The sequence below is a fragment of the Zea mays genome, chromosome 8 (assembly GCF_902167145.1).
Source record: "Zea mays cultivar B73 chromosome 8, Zm-B73-REFERENCE-NAM-5.0, whole genome shotgun sequence".
NCBI lineage: Eukaryota > Viridiplantae > Streptophyta > Magnoliopsida > Poales > Poaceae > Zea > Zea mays.
The window spans coordinates 53,078,549-53,100,169 of NC_050103.1; the positions used below are offsets into that span (position 1 = coordinate 53,078,549).

General features: G+C 43.1%; 1 protein-coding gene across 3 annotated transcripts; it reads left to right on the forward strand.

Annotated features, from left to right (window-relative positions):
- The first annotated feature begins 6,201 nt into the window (after nucleotides 1-6,201).
- LOC103635196 (mitochondrial import inner membrane translocase subunit TIM50-like) lies at nucleotides 6,202-14,992 on the forward strand. 3 transcript variants are annotated; one of them, XR_002264231.1, is made up of 4 exons: nucleotides 6,202-6,381; nucleotides 6,465-6,567; nucleotides 14,249-14,398; nucleotides 14,933-14,987. XR_002264231.1 is itself a non-coding variant. In XM_020542674.1 (3 exons), exons 1-3 carry the CDS (start codon nucleotides 6,273-6,275, stop codon nucleotides 14,976-14,978), a joined length of 258 nt encoding a protein of 85 aa, XP_020398263.1. In that variant the 5' UTR covers nucleotides 6,202-6,272; the 3' UTR covers nucleotides 14,979-14,992. The 3 variants fall into 3 exon arrangements, 2 of the variants coding, with proteins under 2 accessions (XP_020398263.1, XP_020398262.1); XM_020542674.1 differs by lacking the exon at nucleotides 14,249-14,398 and having other exon boundaries at nucleotides 14,933-14,992; XM_020542673.1 differs by lacking the exon at nucleotides 14,933-14,987 and having other exon boundaries at nucleotides 14,249-14,648.
- The last annotated feature ends 6,629 nt before the right edge of the window (nucleotides 14,993-21,621 follow it).

Sequence of the window (21,621 nt, forward strand, 5' to 3'; positions counted from 1 at the left end):
GCTTGAGTTAATTCGTATATTATTTGTCTATGCTACTTACCATGGCTTCAAGCTTTATCAAATGGACATGAAGAGTGCCTTCCTCAATGGACCAATCAAGGAAGAGGTCTATGTTGAGCAACCTCCCGGCTTTGAAGATAGTGAGTACCCTAACCATGTGTATAAACTCTCTAAGGCGCTTTATGGGCTCAAGCAAGCCCCAAGAGCATGGTATAATATTCACTCCTTTATTTATGACCAAAGGGGGAGAAAGTAATTCTAAGGGCTCTAATGACTCCGTTTTTGGCGATTCATGCCAAAGGGGGAGAAAGTATTATCCCAAAGCAAAAGGACCGCACCACCACCTAATTTTAAAATGATTTTCAATTGGAAATTTCAAATTGGTATCCTATTATGTTCAAAAAGGGGAGAAAGTAGTATTTGAAAATTGATATATCAAAACTCTCTTGAACACTAAGAGGAGATTTCATTTAGGGGGAGTTTTGTTTGAGTCAAAGGAAAAGCATTTGAAACAGGGGGAGAAAATTTCAAATCTTGAAAATGCTTAGCAAAATCTTATTCATTTACCTTTGACTATTTGCGAAAGATCTTTGAAAAGGATTTACAAAAGCATTTGCAAAAACAAAACATGTGGTGCAAACGTGGTCCAAAATGTTAAAAATAAAGAAACAATCCATGTGTATCTTATAAGTATTTTATTGGCTCAATTCCAAGCAACCTTTGCACTTACATTATGCAAACTAGTTCAATTATGCACTTCTATACTTGCTTTGGTTTGTGTTGGCATCAATCACCAAAAAGGGGGAGATTGAAAGGAAATTAGGCTTACACCTGGTTCCTAATTGATTTTGGTGGTTGAATTGCCCAACACAAATAAATTGGACTAACTAGTTTGCTCTAGTGTGCAAGTTATCCAGGTGCCAAAGGTTCACACTTAGCCGATAAAAAGACCAAGAATTGGGTTCAACAAAAAGAGCAAGGGATAACCGAAGGCAGCCCTGGTCTGGCGCACCGGACTGTCCGGTGCACCAGGGGACTTCACGCTGAACTCTTCACCTTCGGGAAAATCCAGAGGCGCTTCCCTATAATTCACCAGACTGTCCGGTGTACACCGGACAGTGTCCGGTGCCCCAAGGAAGAGCAAATCTAGAACTCGCCAACTTCGGGAATTCGCTCCGCTATAATTCACCGGACATGTCCGGTGTGCACCGGACTGTCCGGTGAGCCAGCGGAGTAACGGCTACCTCGCGCCAACGGTCACCTGCAGAGGCATTAAATGCGTGCCAGAACACACAGAAGTCAGGCACGCGCGAAGTGGTGCACCGGACACTCTACAGTGCATGTCCGGTGTGCCACCGGACATCCAGGCGGGCCCAGAAGTCAGAGGTCCAACGATCGGAACCCAACGGCCTGGTGACGTGGCTGGTGCACCAGACACTGTCCGGTGTGCACCGGACTGTCCGGTGCACCATGCGACAGACAACCCCACCAAACGGCTAGTTTGGTGGTTGGAGTTATAAATACCCCCAACCACCCCGCATTCAAGTCATCCAAGTTTTCCACCTTCGAACTACTTACAAGAGCTCTAGCATTAAATTGTAGACACACCCAAGTGATCAAATCCTCTCCAAATTCCACACAACGCCTTAGTGATTAGTGAGAGAGATTTGCTTGTGTTCTTTCGAGCTCTTGCGCTTGGATTGCTTTCTTCCTTTGATTCTTTCTTGCGATCAACTCAATTGTAACCAAGGCAAGAGGCACCAATTGTGTGGTGGCCCTTGTGGGGAAGTTTTTGTTCCCGTTTGATTGATAAGAAGAAGCTCACTCGGTCCGAGAGACCGTTTGAGAGAGGGAAGGGGTTGAAAAAGACCCGGCCTTTGTGGCCTCCTCAACGGGGAGTAGGTTTGCGAGAACCGAACCTCGGTAAAACAAATCCGCGTGTCACATTCTTTATTCGCTTGCGATTTGTTTTGCATCCTCTCTCGCGGACTCGATTATATTTCTAACGCTAACCCGGCTTGTAGTTGTGATTAACTTTGTGATTTTCAGTTTCGCCCTATTCACCCCCCCCCCTCTAGGCGACTTTCAGCAGCAAAATCAACCAAGGACCTTCCTACACTGACCACTCCCCTACTGCCCTTGCCCTTTCTGGTTAGGTAGTCATCCACTAGCTTTCCTAGTTAATTAGCCAAGGGCGTCCCATTAAACCCTTGTGGTAGCACTGTTTTCCCGCGTGGTTCTCCATGTTCCAATTAACATAATGATCTTAACATGAACAATAAATAATAAATAGATAATAAAAAGTGTAATCATGAATAGTGTAATCTTCATACCCAAAACCACATAAAGCAATAGCAGGTACTACCCAAAAAGTTTAGTGGAGTTAAGGTATAAAGATAATCAAACTAGGGTAACCTATTGGGTCCCATCAAAATTAACCTATGCAGATCATTATGATTAATCAGAACATGACTAGGTAAAAAGAAGTGATCAAGGGCACAACTTGCCTGGGACTTGAGATTCCAGGCACTACAAGAAACTAGTAAATGTTCGTGGGTAAAATTAAGAATGTGGGTACCCACGTTCTTACTTAAGTTAAGTTCATGGGTTATGTTAAGAACGTGGGTACCCACGTTCTTAAGTTAAGTTCGTGAGCCGTGGAAAAAACCGTCGAACTTAACGAGTTAGGAACGTGAGTACCCACGTTCTTAACTTAAGTTCGTCGGGCTCGTACACACCGTCAAACTTAATCCCGAAAACCTAAATCCAAAAATGCCACACGCGGGTCTCTCTGTCACCCCCTGTCTCATCCGGACCACACACACGCACTCCTCTCTCACCTAGCGCCAGGCCGAGCCGCCGCCGCGCTACCACCGGCAGCCCGCGCCACCTCCGCGCCACCTCAACCGGTCGTGCCGCCGCGACGCCTCCGTGACCGGGTCGTGCCTCCGCCGCGCCACCACGACCGGGCAGCGCCGCCGCCGCGCCGTCGCGAGCGGGCTGTGCCACCGCGAGCGGGCCTCGCCGCTGCCCTTGCTCGCCAGCTCGGCCCCAACCCGCCTGGGCCGCGCCGCCACCGCGCTCGCCGAGCCGCCGCCAGACCCATGCCCAACCGTCGGGTGGCAGCTGCTGCGGGAGGGAGGGCGCTCAGCAAAAATGGGCAAGCTGTAGGTGCCCGCACGCTCACGGAAGAAGGTGCGTGCCAACTGCTGAAAGATGGCCAGGTATCAGCTCAGCTGCCACGCTTTTCTCCTGCCTGCTGTCCTGGGCGTTTCTGATCCGTCATTCTTGAGTAAATTGCACTGCTCCATTAGTGGTAGTAGGACGATTAGACCCCATTTCAGAAGTAGATCCCAATCATTATGGATTCAGACCCCGTTTCAGAAACTAAAGCAAGCTCTCTTACCTAGGAACAATCACACCTGTCTCTTCAATTTTGAGATTTCAGTGTTTTCCATTTCTGAAATCTAAAGCAAGCTTCACTGTGAGATCTACTTTAATGAAAAAGTAAAGAAACATTTAAAATATCTGATTAATCACTGTTAGTTTCCTCTTCCCTTGGGTTATATTGGAACCTGATTAATTCACTATCCATTTCTTTTGATATTTAGTCCAATACTACACAAATATATTTATTGTTTTTGTGATCCTGTGTCCTAGGCTTGTGGCCTGATCATTGTTAACCTTTCTTCTCCAATTTATTACATGATAGCTTTTGGCATAACTTCTTCATGAATGATATATGCTAGCATTGCAAGGTTTCTGTGTTTTATATTTTTCTTTTTATTCATCATGTGTTGCATGTAGGTCAAACCACTGTCGATGAAGTATGGGCTTGGTATACCAGACCATGATACTGAAGGGAGGGTTGTGACTATAGAGTTTGATAACTTCTACCTGTTAACTGCTTATGTACCAAACTCTGGTGATGGTCTAAAAAGATTGGTAAATAATCAATATTTTTCTTACTAGTATGAACCATCTGAGGTTAAAATCTGAAGTCCATGAGCATGTATTTCTCTGCAGACTTACAGGGTCAGAGTGGGATCCATCCCTTGGTAACTACATGAAGGTATGTCTTTTATTCTGCTACTTGCCTTCTATCAAAGTGTAAAGCATATTTTACTGAAACAGAAGTACCGAACTAATTTAATGTGCATTTTGTTTATGTTATTCTGTGCTGCATTTATTCTTATTTTTTCTAGGCTATTTTGAGTCTCTATTTGAGTTGGTTAGATGGCTTGAGTAGCACTTCTTCTGAGTTCAACTCATGAGTTTTTGGGGGATGGGGTGGTGCCAGAAGGGTTTGATTGCTTTGAACTCATTGAGGTTCTTTGCCGTGGTGGGAAGGTGGACAGAGCAGTGGAAGCAGTAGACATGGTATTAGAGAGAAATACCAAATGCTGTCTCAGTGCACCTGCTGGCACCTCAGTTTTTGAGTGCCTAATGGAGGCAGGGAAGCTGGATGAGGTTTACCGGTTGATGTGGAGAATGATTGATCAGGGGATTGTTCTGGATACAATTTCTTGTAACTGCATCTTTGAGGCGCTTTGCGAAGCTGGGAGGACAGCTGATGCCAACCAGCTAAGGGTGTTCGCTAAGGAGAAGGGTTTTGAGGCTGATGGTGAAACTTATTGTATGCTGGTGCAAGGATTTGGGAGGCAAGGGAAAAGAAAGGAAGGGAAGGCTGTGTTGGATGAAATGCTTGATTTAGGATTTATACCAAATATTGCCTCTTATAATAGGCTTCTTGGTGGCTTGCATAAGTGAAGATCTTTGTGGCTACAAGAGCACTTCTCAGGGCATATGAGAGCACTAGACTGAGTATTCCGCTGGATGAGGCTGGATGGAGATGCCTGATGAGCCAGTGGTGTACATAACTGCACAGATATAAGATGGAATGTTTGAAATGAGGTATTTTTTTTGATTATTTGCTTCTATTGCACATAACATTATTTTATTCCACTGATGTGCATTCTTTTTGTGGTGTTGGCTCCACATATCTACAAAAAAATTATCATTGAAATTCCAAGCTTCCAATGTGGCATTTTCCATTTGTTCTTTAAATTAATTTATGAAAAAAGTTTAATTGACACGAATGAATTTTGAAGGCCTATCTTTTTGAAAGCAAGGTCCTTAATTAATATCTTGTGCTACATGTAACAGTTGTCCTCCACTATATTCTTGTACAAGTAACATGTGGTTTCTGATGTTTCAGTGCCAAGGCGCATAAATATGGTGCTTAATTGTGTATACATCAGCTGAAACTGTAGTAGTTATGAGTTATACATGTGGTCCAGGCTTATGCAAGTCCACAACATGCTTGTGATATTTTTTCACACCTTGTGATACCCTTTTCAATTGTTCCCATTTTTCTTTGTGTATGCAAATAATGCGCTAACCACTGTTCTTAAGGCGCCGCCTAGGTGTCCAGGCGGTGGTCCAATGCCTTGTCTCGCCTTACCGCTTTAAAAACCATGGCACTAACGATGTTCATTCCTGTCTTTATATCCCTTTTTTTGCAAAGCGTGAGAGGGGATGGAGAACTTTTAAGAGGCCAAGAGTTGATGCGTTTCTGGAACATATGTCAAAATTATATGAAGTTGTTGTGTATTCTGATCAGCCACCTATGGTTAGTTGACCTTTTCCTTTGCATTTGGACTATTATTTAATGTCCTAACCTGTATGAATATTTTGTTGGTGTGTAGTATGTTGAACATGTGTTTGAGAGGCTAAACTCAAGGGGTACCATTTCACACAGGTTATCAAGACCTACAACTAAGTACGCGAATGGAAAACATTATCGGGTATGCAGATTGTAAGGATTTACTTAATTTCTCAGCATTAGGAATTAGGATGCATTCATTGACGTTATTCTATACACTTGCTCCTGTATATTGTCATCCTTTGTACCTTTATTATTATTATATTTATCATTAGTGCATCACCATTTTATCATCTTTGTAAAGGATGACCAACTATCAGGACCATTTACTTGAGAAAGTATCTAAACAAAGTTTATAGTACTTTCTATTGTAGAAAGTAGATGTACAATCATTCCTTTGTGATTGATAAGCTTGCTACTATTAAACATTTTGTTAGGGTCTGACATGTTTTTAGGACTGGTCCTGTATCTAAACTGCAGATATGCTTGACTGTCCGTTTCCACTGTCTTGTCACGTTTCCTCTTAATCTTACTATATTTTTCATGTTTTATCAGGATTTGTCAAAGTTGAACAGAAACCCTGCTCAAGTGATCTATCTCAGCGCCCATGCTCTTGAATCTTGCCTGCAGCATGAAAATTGTGTTGAAATCAAACCTTTTAAACTTGAAGATAAAAAATGATACCCAACTGCTGGATCTAATTCCATTTCTCGAGTGTGAGTGTTCTAACCTCTCTCTTATATTGTGAATTTGTGATATCAACATGATGAAACGTTGATAAAGCCAACACAATTTGCAGATGTTGCCATGGCTAGACCTTCTGACATTAGGACAGTGCTGGCATCCTATCAAGGTCATGATGTTGCTGCTAAGTTTATTGAGCGTTCAAAGGAACACCAGCGGTAAGCAAATATGGCTATACCTTATTGTAGTTTTTGTTGCAAGACATCATGTGAATTGTTGGAGACTTGTTCTCAAATGCTATGAGTTAAGAACAAGGCAACACAGAAAATGTTAAACATTAAGGTCCTTCGTCCTTTGAAGCATTATTTCCCTTAGGATATAACGATCTCCGGACGAAGGTCATGAAGGACTAACCTTCATCAATACAGCATACATTAGTAAAAGACGAAGCATATGAAACATAAAAGATAGCATAAATAATCATATAACATTATTCATCTAACTTTATTAACTCATCATAGAGAAATAGAGACAATATTGAATTATAAATGTACCTTCGGCTTGGAAGGAGATGAAAATACAAGTGTGACGCAAAAGCAAATGCCAAGTCAACGTGAACAGTACGGGAGTACTGTTCACCTATTTATAGGCACGGGGTACATCCCATACAAAATTACATACATGCCCTTTACATTTGGTGATAATTCCATAGCAATCTATCGAGGTCTAAATGGCCTTTTCATCTTTAAGTCGGTTCCCTCTTCTGCGAACATGCCGAAGCTTTACTGCTTCACAGCTTCGGCGCTGTGTCAACCTTCGTATCTTTTGAGCTTCTCCCTTTCTAATACGAGTCCGAAGATACCTGTTCAGACATTTATACTCCAGAAACATTGTTAAATTATGTTTTTGAGGACCTTCGGACGCCGAAGGTCCCCAGCAGTAGCCCCTCGCAATATTAATTTGTTAGAAATAATAAATTTAGATTGCGATATGGACGAAGGCTTTACGCCGAAGGTCCGAAAAAACACCTTCCCTATGCTAGAATAGCAACATTCAATGACAAGTGGGGTCTTTCAACTTTCAACGCACCGAGCGTATAAATACGGCCATACCGCAAACTCATTTTGCACGCTTTCTGGCCAACCACTCCCGCTTACTCAGTTTTTAGCTCTTGTGCACTGTGTTTTGCTAAGCTTTTTAGCTTTGAAGCTTCGGAATTGAAAACAGTTTTTAGTGCTTCCGAAGATGTCTGAAGCTGCTAAGAAGGCTGCTGCTGAGATGAAGCTGACTCTTGATGAAGAGAAGAATTTAGGATTTCTTATAGCGATGTCAAAGACCAACACAGAAAAAATCACCAATGAGATTCTGGAAGGACTGTCTGAAGATACTGGTGACAGTGAAAGTTATGATGTAGACAGTGGTGGCGAAGACTCCGAAGATCGCCCCTGGCGACCAAGCCATTCAGTTTATGGTAAATCAACTATCAAAGAGAATCATCTTGTTAATATGAGAGGAAGGTATTTCCGGGATTTGTCCATTGTGAGGGCCGACGAAGGGGAGAAGACTTGTCCACACCCTGAGGAAAATGAAGTCGTAGTATTCCGAAGCTTTTTGAAGGCTGGGCTGCGATTGCCCTTGAGCAGCTTCGTCGTGGAAGTGTTGAAGATTTTTGAAGTCTATCTTCACCAACTTACCCCCGAGGCTATCATAAGGCTGAACATCTTCGTGTGGGCCGTGCGAAGCCAAGGTCTGAAGCCTGATGCAAAAAGTTTCTGCAATATGCACGAATTATCATACGAGACAATACCTTGGGGTAAAGAACAGTATCACAACAACTTTGGCTGCTACAGCTTTGTTTCTCGGTCTGAGTCAAGCTGTCCCGTGCCAACTTTTCGGAAGAGGTGGCCTAGCGGCTGGATGACAGAATGGTTTTATGTAAAAAATGATTTGAAAGCACGGGAAGACATCAAAGGTATAATCATGCGACCTATTTGGCAAAGCTTCGGCCTTCGAAGGCCGAAGGTGGAAATGAATGAAGCTGCCGAAAAATGCCAGAGGGCCTTCGGCGTTGTCTGCTCTTTTATAGGAACAAGGGACTTAGTACAAGAGCATATCGCCTTCAGGGTGTGGCCGCTTGCTGAGAAATGGGAAATGCCACAAGAAACCATAAAAGAGGCCGACGAAGGTGGGCTTGTGAGACTGAAGTACACCTTCAAATTTGGAGATAAATTTATTGAGCCAGATGATGAGTGGTTGAAAAGCATTGACAATTTAAGTGATGAGCTGCTCGGAACCTACTCGAAGGCTGAAGATAATGCAATGTCAGCAGCCTTCGGAGGCCGAAAAAAGAAGAGACTGAATCGGGTATTTGATGCCATTGGGTTTGTCTACCCTGATTATTGCTATCCCATTCGGAGGCAGAAGAGAAAAAACACAACCTCTGCAAAAGAAGAAGCTGCAGCTGCTCCTAGCGAACCAGAACCGAAAAGGAAAAAGATAAAGGTTCTTACGCATCAGCCGCGTTATATTGAACCAGCTTCGGTGCCGGAGTTTACCGGGAAAACTTCTTCAGCCACCGAAGCTGAAAAACCAATCGAGCCAGCCTTGTTGCCAGAGATCGCAGAAACGGCCGAAGTGCCACCAAAGATAGAATCAGAACAATCAAACATTTTGTTGTCAGAAACAAAAGAGAAAACCGAAGCGCCGCTCACAGAAAAAATTGAAGAGGTAAAAGAAGCAACTGAGGGCTCCAAAACATCAGAAGTTTTGAGTCCTACAGCAATCATTGGGACAGCAAAAAATGAAAAAGTGCCAGCTGCAACTCCGAAGAGAAAGAGAATGGCTAATGTGCTAGATGTATTGGAAACGATCAAATCTTCGAGCACACCTCCGAAGAAAGCTGCTGTTACTCCTGAAACAACAGTTGAAATTTCTGGTTCTACAGCTCCAGAGCAAGAGATTGAAGCCGAAGCTGGGCCCTCAGAGCCCGCAAAAACTTTGGAAAGTGAGGCAGAGAAAATAACAAAGCCAACTTTTGAAGAAACTAGTGTTGTTGCCCCCGAAGCATCCCCCAAAATTCGTGATTATATTTTTCGTCATGCTTCGGGGAAAAAATTATCAGAAAAAGAAGAACAAGAGGCCCAGCATTATGCCCAAAAACTGAAATATCCAAAGGGGGCGTTAATATTTAATGGCAGTGGAGAAGAAGACTTCTTGTACTGTCTCCCCGACAACAAGGAAATTTCTGTCTGTCGGGAGATAAGCAGAAGCTTCGGATTCCCAACTTTAGAAGACGGACTTTCGGTGCTGTCAAAAAACGATCTGGCTGACAGCCTAGCTTATAACAGTTTAAAGGTACGATAAATGAAATCCTTGTATTTTTCCGTTCATTTAAACCCACTGACACACACACATATTCCTTTTTGCAGGGCTTGATACTTAGCAATGCTCTCAGAGCACAGAAAGATACTGAAGACGAAGGGTGTACAATAGCCCTGAGCAACCTTCGTTCCGAAGTAATTGAACTGAGGAACGAAGGTCTCGAAAAAGACAAAATATTATACTCATTAATAAATAAAGTAAAAGAGGACGAAGCTGCTTTTAAAATTCAAGCTGAAGCTCAAAAACGTGAAATTGAAGACCTTCGGAAACAGCTGGCCAGAGCCAAGGAAGAACGCATACTCGAAGAAACAAAGCGTGAACTCAGCGATCAATGGGCAGATCACTTAGAAGTGACTGTTGAAGAGCTTCGTTCGTCCAAAAAGAGATGCTACAACAAATCTATAGATTGTGTTAAGAAATTAAAAGCTAGCTTTGCCAAGGTCGGAGCATTCTCAAGTGAGGAAAATTTTTCCAGAGGCAATCCCGAAGGTGTTATTGAATGGATTGGCCGCGAAGCTGAAGCCTTCGAAGAAATTTTAAATAGCCGAGGTGATATATGCGCCTTCTCTGGCGCCAGAGGGATTGCCACCATCTTAGAAAAGAAGGGCTGCGAACACGTAAAGATTTTGGCACAGTCCGAAGCCTCCTTGTCCTTTGAAGATACAAGAGATCCTTCGGCCGAAGCAAGCATAATTGGTGGAAAGTTTTTTACTGATATCTGGGATAACGGTGGCCGAGAAATGGCAGGAGAAATTATTCAGAGAAGTGAAAAGGGCATCCACAATGCTAGAGAAGTGGCTAAGGCTGCTGAAAAGAGCACAGAGCCCGAAGGTCAACTAGGTATTAACTAATAATTTGTATTGTGTTGTAATTTTTAGTTTTAAACCTCGTTTTCCGTTTGTAATAGCAGCATAGCCGTGTCCTGTCCTTCAGATACGACTAAAGCACCTTCGGACCCTCAGCCGAAGGGGGACGACGAAATTAAAAAGATGGCCGAAGATATTATGGACGAAGTCGTGAATCGGCTCCTGAATGAGGCTGCAGAAGTCGTTTTGAGAGAGGATTAAACATTTTTGTAAAAAACTTCTGAAATGTAACATTTTGTAATCGTGAACGTAATATATCTATTTTTGTTATTCAATTCTTTACGATGCATGAAACTTTACATACGTACCGTTTTTGAGTCTTTGGCGAAAAAACACCTTCCCTTCTTTTCATGCTTCGTGAAGAAGAATTACCATTTATCACAACAATATCCGAAATATCCTGGAAAAGTGCTGAAGCTTCGTAGAAACAATCTTCAAGGCTATACTTCAGAAATCAATATTGTTTCTCCTTGTGACTTGGCATGATTTGCCCCTTTTTCAAAGCGTTTTTCCGAAGATTAATGTCATATCTCTTTCTTGTGCCACATGCATTATGATGTATGATGCTTATGTTATGCAAGGATGATGTGATGATGTTATGCTATGTAAGGTGATATTCCGAAGATACACGCATATTTGCGATAAAACACATAATCTTTTTGTGAATCAGCATTGACTTTTCGCTATAAGCCTCCCTTAGGAGCTTCTTCGCCTTTTACTTCAGTGGAATCAGCGTTGACTTTTCGCTGTAAGCTCTGCATTCCCTTAGGAACGTCTTTGGAGCTTTTTCGCCTTTTACTTAGGCGGTATAAGCTCTGCATTCCCTTAGGAACGTCTTTGGAGCTTCTTCGCCTTTTACTTAGGCGGTATCAGCGTTGACTTTTCGCTGTATGCTCTGCATTCCTTTTGGAACGACTTTGGAGCAGAAAACTTACACTGCGCTCCCTTCGGAACGTCTTTTTGTGACTTCGTCAAACTTACTCTGCGTTCCTTAGAACGACTTTTTGTTGCTTCGAAGAATTTTCGATAGTCCGAAGGTCCTTTTATTATCACAAGCCTGTGAAGAAAACATATTTTTCTTGTAGGAATCAACGAAACTAGTTACATGACACCTAAACAATGTCCTTTATTACAGAAAATAAAACTGAATGAAAAACATTGCTATTAAGGTAGGATATTTGTCAATAGATGTGCTTTGATTCTGGCACAGTGCTGTTGACCGTGCGAGCTTCGGACTGTTCTCTGAAGTCCCTTTGATGCGGAGCATATTGGCTCCCTTCTGGCTGCTGGCCTTGTTGCAACGGAGGTGGAGGTGGAGGCTGTTGCCAGGAAGCTTGAGGCTGACTCGCCGAAGCAGCAGAGACTGCAGGATGGTTGCCCACATATTCTGGGATGTAGGGCGAATGATACGAAGCTGTATGCATGACCTGCTTCGGCTGGGCTTGTTGTGCTGCTGCTTCAGCTATTTCCTTTTGCTTCTGTATAGTAACATGGCACATCCTGGTAGTATGGCCTTTGTTCTCACCGCAGAATAAGCAAAAGATTCTTCTCGGTTGATCGCCAAATCTTCCTCCGAAGCCCCTGGCGCCTCTGCCTCTTGGAGCTGGTGGCCGGAAGGAGCTTTGCTGTTGTCCAGAGGCCTGTGAGGAGTTTTGTGGCCTTTGCTGTTGGCTTCCTCTGTCATCATTTTGTGTAGAATTGTGAATTGATCTCACATGCCTCGGGTAAAACCTCCCTCCGAAGCCCCTGGTCATTTCAGAAAACCTGAAAGCCTCCTCCCTTCTTTGGCGAAAATCATTGTCGGCCCGAATGTATTCATCCATTTTCTGGAGAAGCTTCTCCAAAGTTTGAGGAGGCTTCCTGGCGAAGTACTGAGCTGACGGACCTGGCCGAAGCCCCTTGATCATGGCCTCGATGACAATTTCATTGGGCACCGTTGGTGCCTGTGCCCTCAGACGCAAGAACCTTCGGACATATGCCTGAAGGTATTCTTCGTGGTCCTGATTGCACTGGAACAGAGCCTGAGCAGTGACCGGCTTAGTCTGAAATCCTTGAAAACTGGTTAACAACAAATCCTTCAACTTCTGCCATGAAGTGATCGTTCCTGGTCGAAGGGAGGAATACCAGGTTTGAGCAACACTTCTAACAGCCATAACAAAAGATTTGGCCATGACTGAAGCATTGCCACCATACGAAGACACTGTTGCTTCGTAGCTCATCAAAAACTGCTTCGGGTCTGAGTGGCCATCGAATACAGGGAGCTGAGGCGGCTTGTATGACGGGGGCCAAGGTGTAGCCTGCAACTCAGCGGACAGAGGAGAAGCATCATCAAAAACAAAATTCCCATGATGGAAATTGTCATACCAATCATCTTCGTTGGGAAAACCCTCCTGATGAAAGTCTTGATGCTGAGGCCTTCGGTGTTGCTCGTCCTGAGCAAGATGACGAACTTCTTCAGAGGCTTCGTCTATCTGCCTCTGCAGCTCAGCTACTCTGGCCATCTTTTCCTTCTTGCGTTGAACCTGCTGCTGAAGGATTTCCAGGTTTTGAATCTCCTGATCTAGATCATCCTCCGGAGGTGTTGGACTGGTAGCCTTCCTCTTCTGGCTTCGTGCCTCCCTAAGAGAAAGGACGTCTTGATTGGGGTCGAGCGGCTGCAGCGTGCCAGCCCCTGGTGCTGAAGCCTTCTTCGGCGGCATGACGAAGGTGATGCTTGCCGAAGGTGTTGAAAAGCTCAAGGAGTGGAAGTGAGTTCACCGGAGGTGGGCGCCAATGTTGGAGACTTGTTCTCAAATGCTATGAGTTAAGAACAAGGCAACACAGAAAATGTTAAACATTAAGGTCCTTCGTCCTTTGAAGCATTATTTCCCTTAGGATATAACGATCTCCGGACGAAGGTCATGAAGGACTAACCTTCATCAATACAGCATACATTAGTAAAAGACGAAGCATATGAAACATAAAAGATAGCATAAATAATCATATAACATTATTCATCTAACTTTATTAACTCATCATAGAGAAATAGAGACAATATTGAATTATAAATGTACCTTCGGCTTGGAAGGAGATGAAAATACAAGTGTGACGCAAAAGCAAATGCCAAGTCAACGTGAACAGTACGGGAGTACTGTTCACCTATTTATAGGCACGGGGTACATCCCATACAAAATTACATACATGCCCTTTACATTTGGTGATAATTCCATAGCAATCTATCGAGGTCTAAATGGCCTTTTCATCTTTAAGTCGGTTCCCTCTTCTGCGAACATGCCGAAGCTTTACTGCTTCACAGCTTCGGCGCTGTGTCAACCTTCGTATCTTTTGAGCTTCTCCCTTTCTGATACGAGTCCGAAGATACCTGTTCAGACATTTATACTCCAGAAACATTGTTAAATTATGTTTTTGAGGACCTTCGGACGCCGAAGGTCCCCAACATGAATGTTCATGACATTGAATCTGTGCAAGTTGCTATAAGGTTACAATAGTTTGGGTTTGATGTGAGTCTATGAATGAATCACTAATTTGTGCTACAATCTGACATGACATATTTTGCTTCTTTGCATTAATGCTTCTAAAAGGAAGTGTCTCTAATATTGAACTGTGCTGTACTCCCTCCGTTTTAAATTATAAGTCGTTTTGTTATTTCTAGGTACTTTATTGCCCATGTATATAGACATAACATATATCTAGGTGCATAGCAAGATCGATGTATCTAGAGAAGCCATGACGACATATAATTTGGAATGGAGGGAGTAATTCTTCAATGGAAGTGGCTCTAATTATATTAAAGAAAGATGTTGTAAGTTCCTAATCATCTCCCACCAAATTTCTCGTGTGGATAGGCTGGATATTTAAACTTGAACTGAATTTATGACATTGCATTAAGGGATTAGTTGTGCTTGACTGGTCTTCAAAGTGATATGTGGCCCCTCTTTCACTATGCCTGATTTCACCAATACCTGAAAATATAAGAAAAATACAATGTCTACAGGTCTGGCCTTTGAGTATATTTTGACCACCAGTAGGCATGTTTAGGCTCAGGATCTGAACCAGATCATGTGATAAATGAACAGGTCTAGAGTTCAGACTATTTTAGTTTGGATTTTGCAAACACCACAGGACTCCCCCTTCTTTACAGATAAGTTGTAGTATGCTTTGAGAAACAAAGCCACTCGCTCGCTGCAATGCCAGAAGTAGCCAACCTTGTGCGCTTTTAGGTGTGAGCTACAATAGCCTTTCTGGAATTTAACTATGTGGTGCATATAATATTTTGGTAAGCTATACAGATGATCAGGACTGTTAGCCTGACGACATTAATCTTCCCATCTCACAGGCGTGTGCAGGAACAGAGCAAACTTGGGCGCTTATGGCGACGGTGATGGATCCTGTAAATTCAAGATTACAATAATTGTTTCTGAATTCTAGATTTACAAAAAGAGGATATGTGATTCCCCAATAGCCCTGTTGTAATTCAGTGACTATGAACCTATTTAATTGAGATAGTGACTATGAACCTATCTGAAATCAAACTACAGATTCCAGTAACAGTTACACTAAATCATTTTCTCGTCGGGCTTAACACGAGACAATCCCTGCTACAGTTACACCTATAATCTAATTAAAGCCGAATCTCTGATCAGTGCACAAGCTATCCACATTAACGCTATCAATGCATCAGTCGGAGTTTGCAATCAATGGTTCCAGACACCAACTACTTTCCTTGTCCACCTTAGCATCGAGTGATACCATGTCAGGTAATGGGACAGCATCACCATGCTGATTTCTTAACGCATGGGCGGCACTTTACTAGAACTCTAGAAGTATGTAGTTATTGTATACATGTAAGCGCTATTTATCATCTTAAGGTGAAGCTTTACCCATTCAGTAATTAGAAAAGGGCCTTGTTGTTTGAATTACCCATTCAGTAATTTATGAGAATTTTGGTTTATGAGAATTTTGGTGTACATGCGATTTAATGCTTTCCTATATTTATTTAGAAAAGGGCGCTATGTTTATCATGCTTTCCTATATTTATTTAGAAAAGGGCGCTATGTTTATCATGCTTACCAATATCTTGGTGTTCATGTGATTTAATGCCAGTTGTATATTTATGAGAATTTTGGTTTAATTTGTAGGATTCTGGCTCTCATCAAGTGACTCCTCCCCCTCACGCTGACTTTGTGGACAGATGTCTCAATTCTAGTGGTGGAGCTACGAACAACAATCCGATGTCCTGATCGAGAGCGATAGAGCTAATGTTTGAACTTGTGAACTAAAAATATGAACTATGGTTGTGAACTTATGTATTTGGACTTATGTGAATTTGTGAACTTATGTATTTGGACTTGTGTGAATTTGTGAACTTATGTATTTGGACTTGTGTGAATTTGTGATATGTACATATATTCATGTGTTTGAAATTTGTATTGTATGTGATATTCTGTGTTGCATATGTTACTATGTGTGTCTAATTTTTCATTTATGTATTTTTTATTTTTTTTCTGAAAAAGGGTTAAGAACGTGGGTACCCACGTTCCTAACGTTAAGAACGTGGGTACCGTCGAACTTAATGGGCAGCCCTCGCCGACCCACGTAGGACCCATAAGTTCGACGGCCACCTGGCCCGTCGAGCTTAACGTTAAGAACGTGGGTGCCGTCGAACTTACGGGAAAAAGTTCGACGACCCCCGTCGAACTTAAAAACCCACGTTCTTAATCTTAAGTTCGACGGTACCCACGTTTTTAATCTTAAGTTCGACGATACCCACGTTCTTAACGTTAAGTTCGTCGGGGCCGTCGAACTTAATTCTCTAAGTTCGTCCAAAAATCGTCGTCGGCTATATTCGTCGGTAAACCCACGTTCTTATGGTAAGTTCGACGGCCTATTACATTAAGTTCGACGGTTTTTCACCCATGTTCTTTAACCAGTTTCCTGTAGTGAGGTACCAACTTGCTCTTCAGGTGACTCGTGTCCTCACTGCTAAACGTAGCAATACATACAAACATGGTATAGGCAAAATTAACATCACACCAAACATAATAATACATTGCATAATAATAATCTACGCGTCGCTACAAGATCGTGGGAACGTGAATCACTAAATTCGGAGTTACGGTTGTTAAGTTAGGAATTTCTGAAGTTATTTAATACCTAGAATAGAGTTATTCATGTGAATAATTTTAAATCAAGTTTCATGGTTAGACAAAGGTACTAGGTAAAAAAATACTTAAACAAAATTAATGCCACTGGAATGAATCAATTTGGAGCTAAATTCATCAAGTTATGAATTTCTTAAGTTTGGGACATTATTTTGCATTAAAAAGAATTTTTGTATTTAATTTAATAGATTTTCTGAGTTACTTGGACTGCGGCCACTATTTAACAGAAACCCAGGGGGGTTCTACGCAAAAGACACTAAGACTCAGAATTCCCACAGTGTGGACTGCAGGTTGTTTATAGTTAAATAGGAGGTCTCTTTTGCAAAACGCGCAGGTCGAAAGGGTATCGGTTAATTCTAGCAGTTGGATCCTGCAACAAGGGCCACGATTAAATTTTCTTACCACCGAACCAGAACGAGATCGCAGCCATCGAATCAATGATCGACGGCCCGATGGGTTATACGCCTAGATCTAATCTGTGCCCTCCGCAATCGATCCAACGGTCCACGGCGCATCATCATCCCCAGCCAGTGTCGCGGTGGCGCACAGACCCTTCCTCGTCGGCGCCATGCTTGCCAGCGACACGGCCCTGGCGAGCGGCGGACCGGTCAGCCCAGCCTGAAATTCAAGAACGAACGAGATCTATGCGCTGTGCGTAGTTTAGACGATGACGAAACCAATAGGGGAATTCTTACCGGTAGATTTGAACGCCACAGCGTCGCACGCGACGATCAACGTCCCAGCGGCAATGCATCTATTTCGACGAAGGATCGCATGCACATCGGCTACTCCAGTCGTTGAGCGCCCCTGATGAGGCCACGGCGTGCGCGACATTCACCGGTTGTCATCCACCAGCGCCACAGGAACAACACCAGAGCTAGCGCGCAAATCGACATCCATGTGCTCCAGGCAATATTCTAGGGAGAGCTGGCGATGTGGAGACACCTCAGGTGTGGCGGCTCCCCTATATCTCCCTGGCGTTAATCACCAGGTGCTAGCGCTCATGGCCGAAGGTGAGGAGCTATACTATTTATGGAGGAGCAGGCGCGGATTCTACGGAGGGTAGGAGGTAAACGAATCCCTCCATAGCAGGAGCGGTTGTTGCGCTGGCAAATCACAGGTAGCAATGGCTACCGCGAGATCTCCGTTCCCCGTGGTTCTTTTATTGCCACCAGGGAGAAGATGGATCCAGGCTTGCTTGCATGTTGACATCATGATAATGCAAGCCACGACAAGAGAATAAATAAAAGATAAATTGGAGATTTGGAGAGGGAACGTGGCTGGCCTAGTGCTGTTTAGCGCAGGAGCAAAAAGGAGAGATGGGCCAGGGAGACGGCCACGAGGCTTCATTCTTTTTTTTATTTTTATTTATTTTTTACTTCTAATTTCAGTTTTCATTTCCTAGTTTAGATATCCTAAATTTAAATCCAATTGATGTTGTCAAATCAAACTTATATGCACAATTCAAAGAGCCCAGCATGATGCATAGTTTAGTTTTATTTGTTTGTTATTTGTTTAAGCAAATGCTCTTAACATACAAGTCTCACAATAAATAAGAACATATTTATTCTAGGAAAATAATTTCTAACGTGTAGTATTTATTAAAAGATAATTTTACCTATACTTTCTAAAGACTGTATATTATTCCAAAAAGTAATTTTAGCTCATATGTAGATCTTTTCATTTAGTCTCTTTAATCCCACATATAAATTTTAAATCTCGAAAAGACTTCCTATATTACCCAAAATATAATTTTGAGGTGTTACAATCTATTTGAAGGTGTCACCCATCCGAGGAACCAAAAGGTTTGGAGTTAAAGGCAAGCTAGCACCTCGATATATTGGGTCGTATAAGATTCAAGCAAGACGTGGAGAAGTGGCTTACCAACTCAGCTTACCAGAGAATCTGTCCGCTGTGCACGATGTGTTCCATGTGTCTTAGTTAAAGAAATGCTTGAGGGTGCCAGAAGAGCAGTTGCCAGCAGAGGATCTTGAAGTTCAAGAAGATCTGACTTATATTGAGAAGCCAACTCAAATTCTGGAGACAGTAGATCGGGTCACCCGGAGGAGTACCATCAGGATGTGCAAAGTCAAATGGGGTCACCACTCAGAAGAAGCAACCTGGGAAAAAGAAGATGATTTGAAAGCCAAGTACCCTGAGATCTTTTTCTAGCCAGCCCTGAATCTCGAGGGCGAGATTCTTTTAAGGGGGATAGGTCTGTAACACCCTGAATTTGGGGGTATAAAATTTCTTTCTAATTATCACCCAAATTCATGTGTTACTCTTCTCTCTCTAGTTTCTATCTATCTCTAGATTGTCTCTCTCTCTCTCGCTCTCTCTTCCTTTTAAGTAGAATTAGCTTAAGTTAGTAGAGGTTAATTATTTATTTTTTCCAAAACATTATGGATCATGACATGTTGCATTATGCTGAGTTTATATATTCTTTGCACATGTTTGAATTAGTTTGAATTTGAAACCTAATTTGAATTTGGAATTGAAAATCCTAGAGAAAAGAAATAGAAAAGCAATTAGGAAATTCAGGAAAAAGGAAAAGCCTTTCTGGCCCAAACCAGCCCAGCTCGGTCCAGTCAGGCCGCGCGCCCACGAGCCTGCCACCCCTGTCAGCAGCAGTATGTCCCGCGCTCCCTTCCCTCCCTCCCGCTCGCTGCCTAGTGGGGCCGACTTGTCGGCGCCAGTTGCTTCGCCCTCGCGTCCCTCTTCTTTCTCTATCTTGCGGGCCCGCTCTGCCAGGCGCCGAGCCGTTCCCCCGCGCGCCCCTTCTCTCTCTCTGCGCCGTGGGCCTTCGCAGTCAGTTCTGCCCTCCCCTTGCCCGCCGTGGACCAGCGAGCGCGCACTCGCGCACGTCATCGGGATCCTCGGCCATGTCGCTCTGACCACGCCCCGGCTCCATTTGAGCCCCCGCCCGTGCCCGCACTCACTCCCCCGCCTCATTTCACGCAGTCCCACCCTCACTCGCGCTCTGCTCATGCCGCTGGACCTCGCCGGAGACCCGCGCCCGCCTCCTCGGCCATCTAGCTCGCCGAAGATCGCGCCAAGCCACCCTGAGCTCCACCCCGAGGTGAGACACATGTACCCGAAGGCATCACGACTCGTGGGTAAAGTGTGCAACCTCTGTAGAGTGTTAGAAACTGGTATATCAGTCCAGCTCATGGTTAAGAGTAGCCTTGGGATCCTCTTTGATTAGAAGAACTTTGGATACTTTTTTGATGATGGTTAACAATGATGTTATAAATCTAATATCTGGTATTTCCTCTTTTGAGGGAGTACTTTTGGGTAATAACTCGTTTATTACTAAAACTTGGCTCTACTATTAATAATAAATACTTGACCAACTAAAAGCAACTGCTTAACCTCAACCCCATATACAGCTAGTCCACTTTAGCCAAACGGGACATTTGCTGAGTACGTTGATGTGTACTCACTCTTGCTTTACAAACCAACCCACCCCAGGTTGTCCCCACTGTACTCAATGCTCAGGAGGTGATGCTGGCAACATGGAGGACTTCGAGGAGTTCCAGGACTACGACGAGTTTTAGTTTATCTTAGTGGCAAACCCCCAGTCAGCTGCATGTGTAGGCTTATCATCTACGTTTCGTTTCTCCGCACTTTTATATTTATGTTGAACATTATGGCTATGTATTAGACTCTGTGGATGTCTCTGACATCTTGATGTAATTAAAGTACCTTTCCGCTATTTAATTCGAGCATTGTGTGATGATGTCCAATTATGTAATCGCTGTGTACGTGAGTTTCTGATCCTGGCACGTACATGGTTCGCATTCGGTTTGCCTTCCAAAACCGGGTGTGACAATCATCGTAAGCAAAATTGTTGTGGTTAAAAGCTTCATACCACTTGTCTTCATGGTTTGGGCCTTCATACCGAAGGTCTCTTTGGTGTTGCCGATACTCTTGGTGCTCAGTATCATGCGTAATGTTTCGCATTTCTTAAGCTGCTCCATCAATCTTCTTCTATAATTCGGACAACCAAAGCATTTTTTTCTTTTCTTTTCTCCACATGTTGATGGATGGCTTCGAGGTTGCTGAATTCCTGATCCAGCTCATCATCTTGTGGAGTTGGGATGACAGCTTTTCTTTTCTGGCTTCGAGCCTCTCTAAGGAGAATTTCGTCTTGGTTGGTGTCCAAGGGTGCAAGGATAGAACCAGGCACCATTGTCTTTTTCGGCGGCATGACGAAGGTGGTCGTAAATGAGTTCATCGGAGGTGGGCGCTGATGTTGGTCACTTGTTCTCAATTTCTAAACACAGTTGAAAACAAGGCAACACAATGTTAAAAAGATAGATAACCTTCATCCTTAAACAGTTATCCCTTTGAGACAACTCTTTTTAGGACGAAGGTTGGAGTTTAGTTAAGTGAATAATGTGTAGGTGCAAAATGAATACATGAGAGATGAAAAGAAGTTAAACATGTTAAGTCATCTTAAATGTTTTGATACCTTATTTCTTCCTTTCCATATAATGAATTTTCAATCGTACCTTCGGCTCTAAGAAGCAAGCTAGAGCGAGTGTGTCCTAGAGAATGGATTAGACAAAGATATTGTCCAGCCTCAAAAAGGTACTTTATGCGGAGCACGTTCATCTATTTATAGGGGATAGTGCAGCTTCATATGAAATTACAAATATATCCACAAGGCCGGTACATATGATTTACAAAATAATGCGAGGGCAATATTGTCTTCTGCCTTTAATGCCTTGGCCACAGAATTATATGGACACCTTCTTCTAGCTTTGTTGATCTTCTGTCTTCGTTTCCTTGTGTTGTCATGACGAAGCTGGCACCTTCGTCTTTCTTTACGCCCTGTTCTGAAGGTATTTTAGTGCTGAAG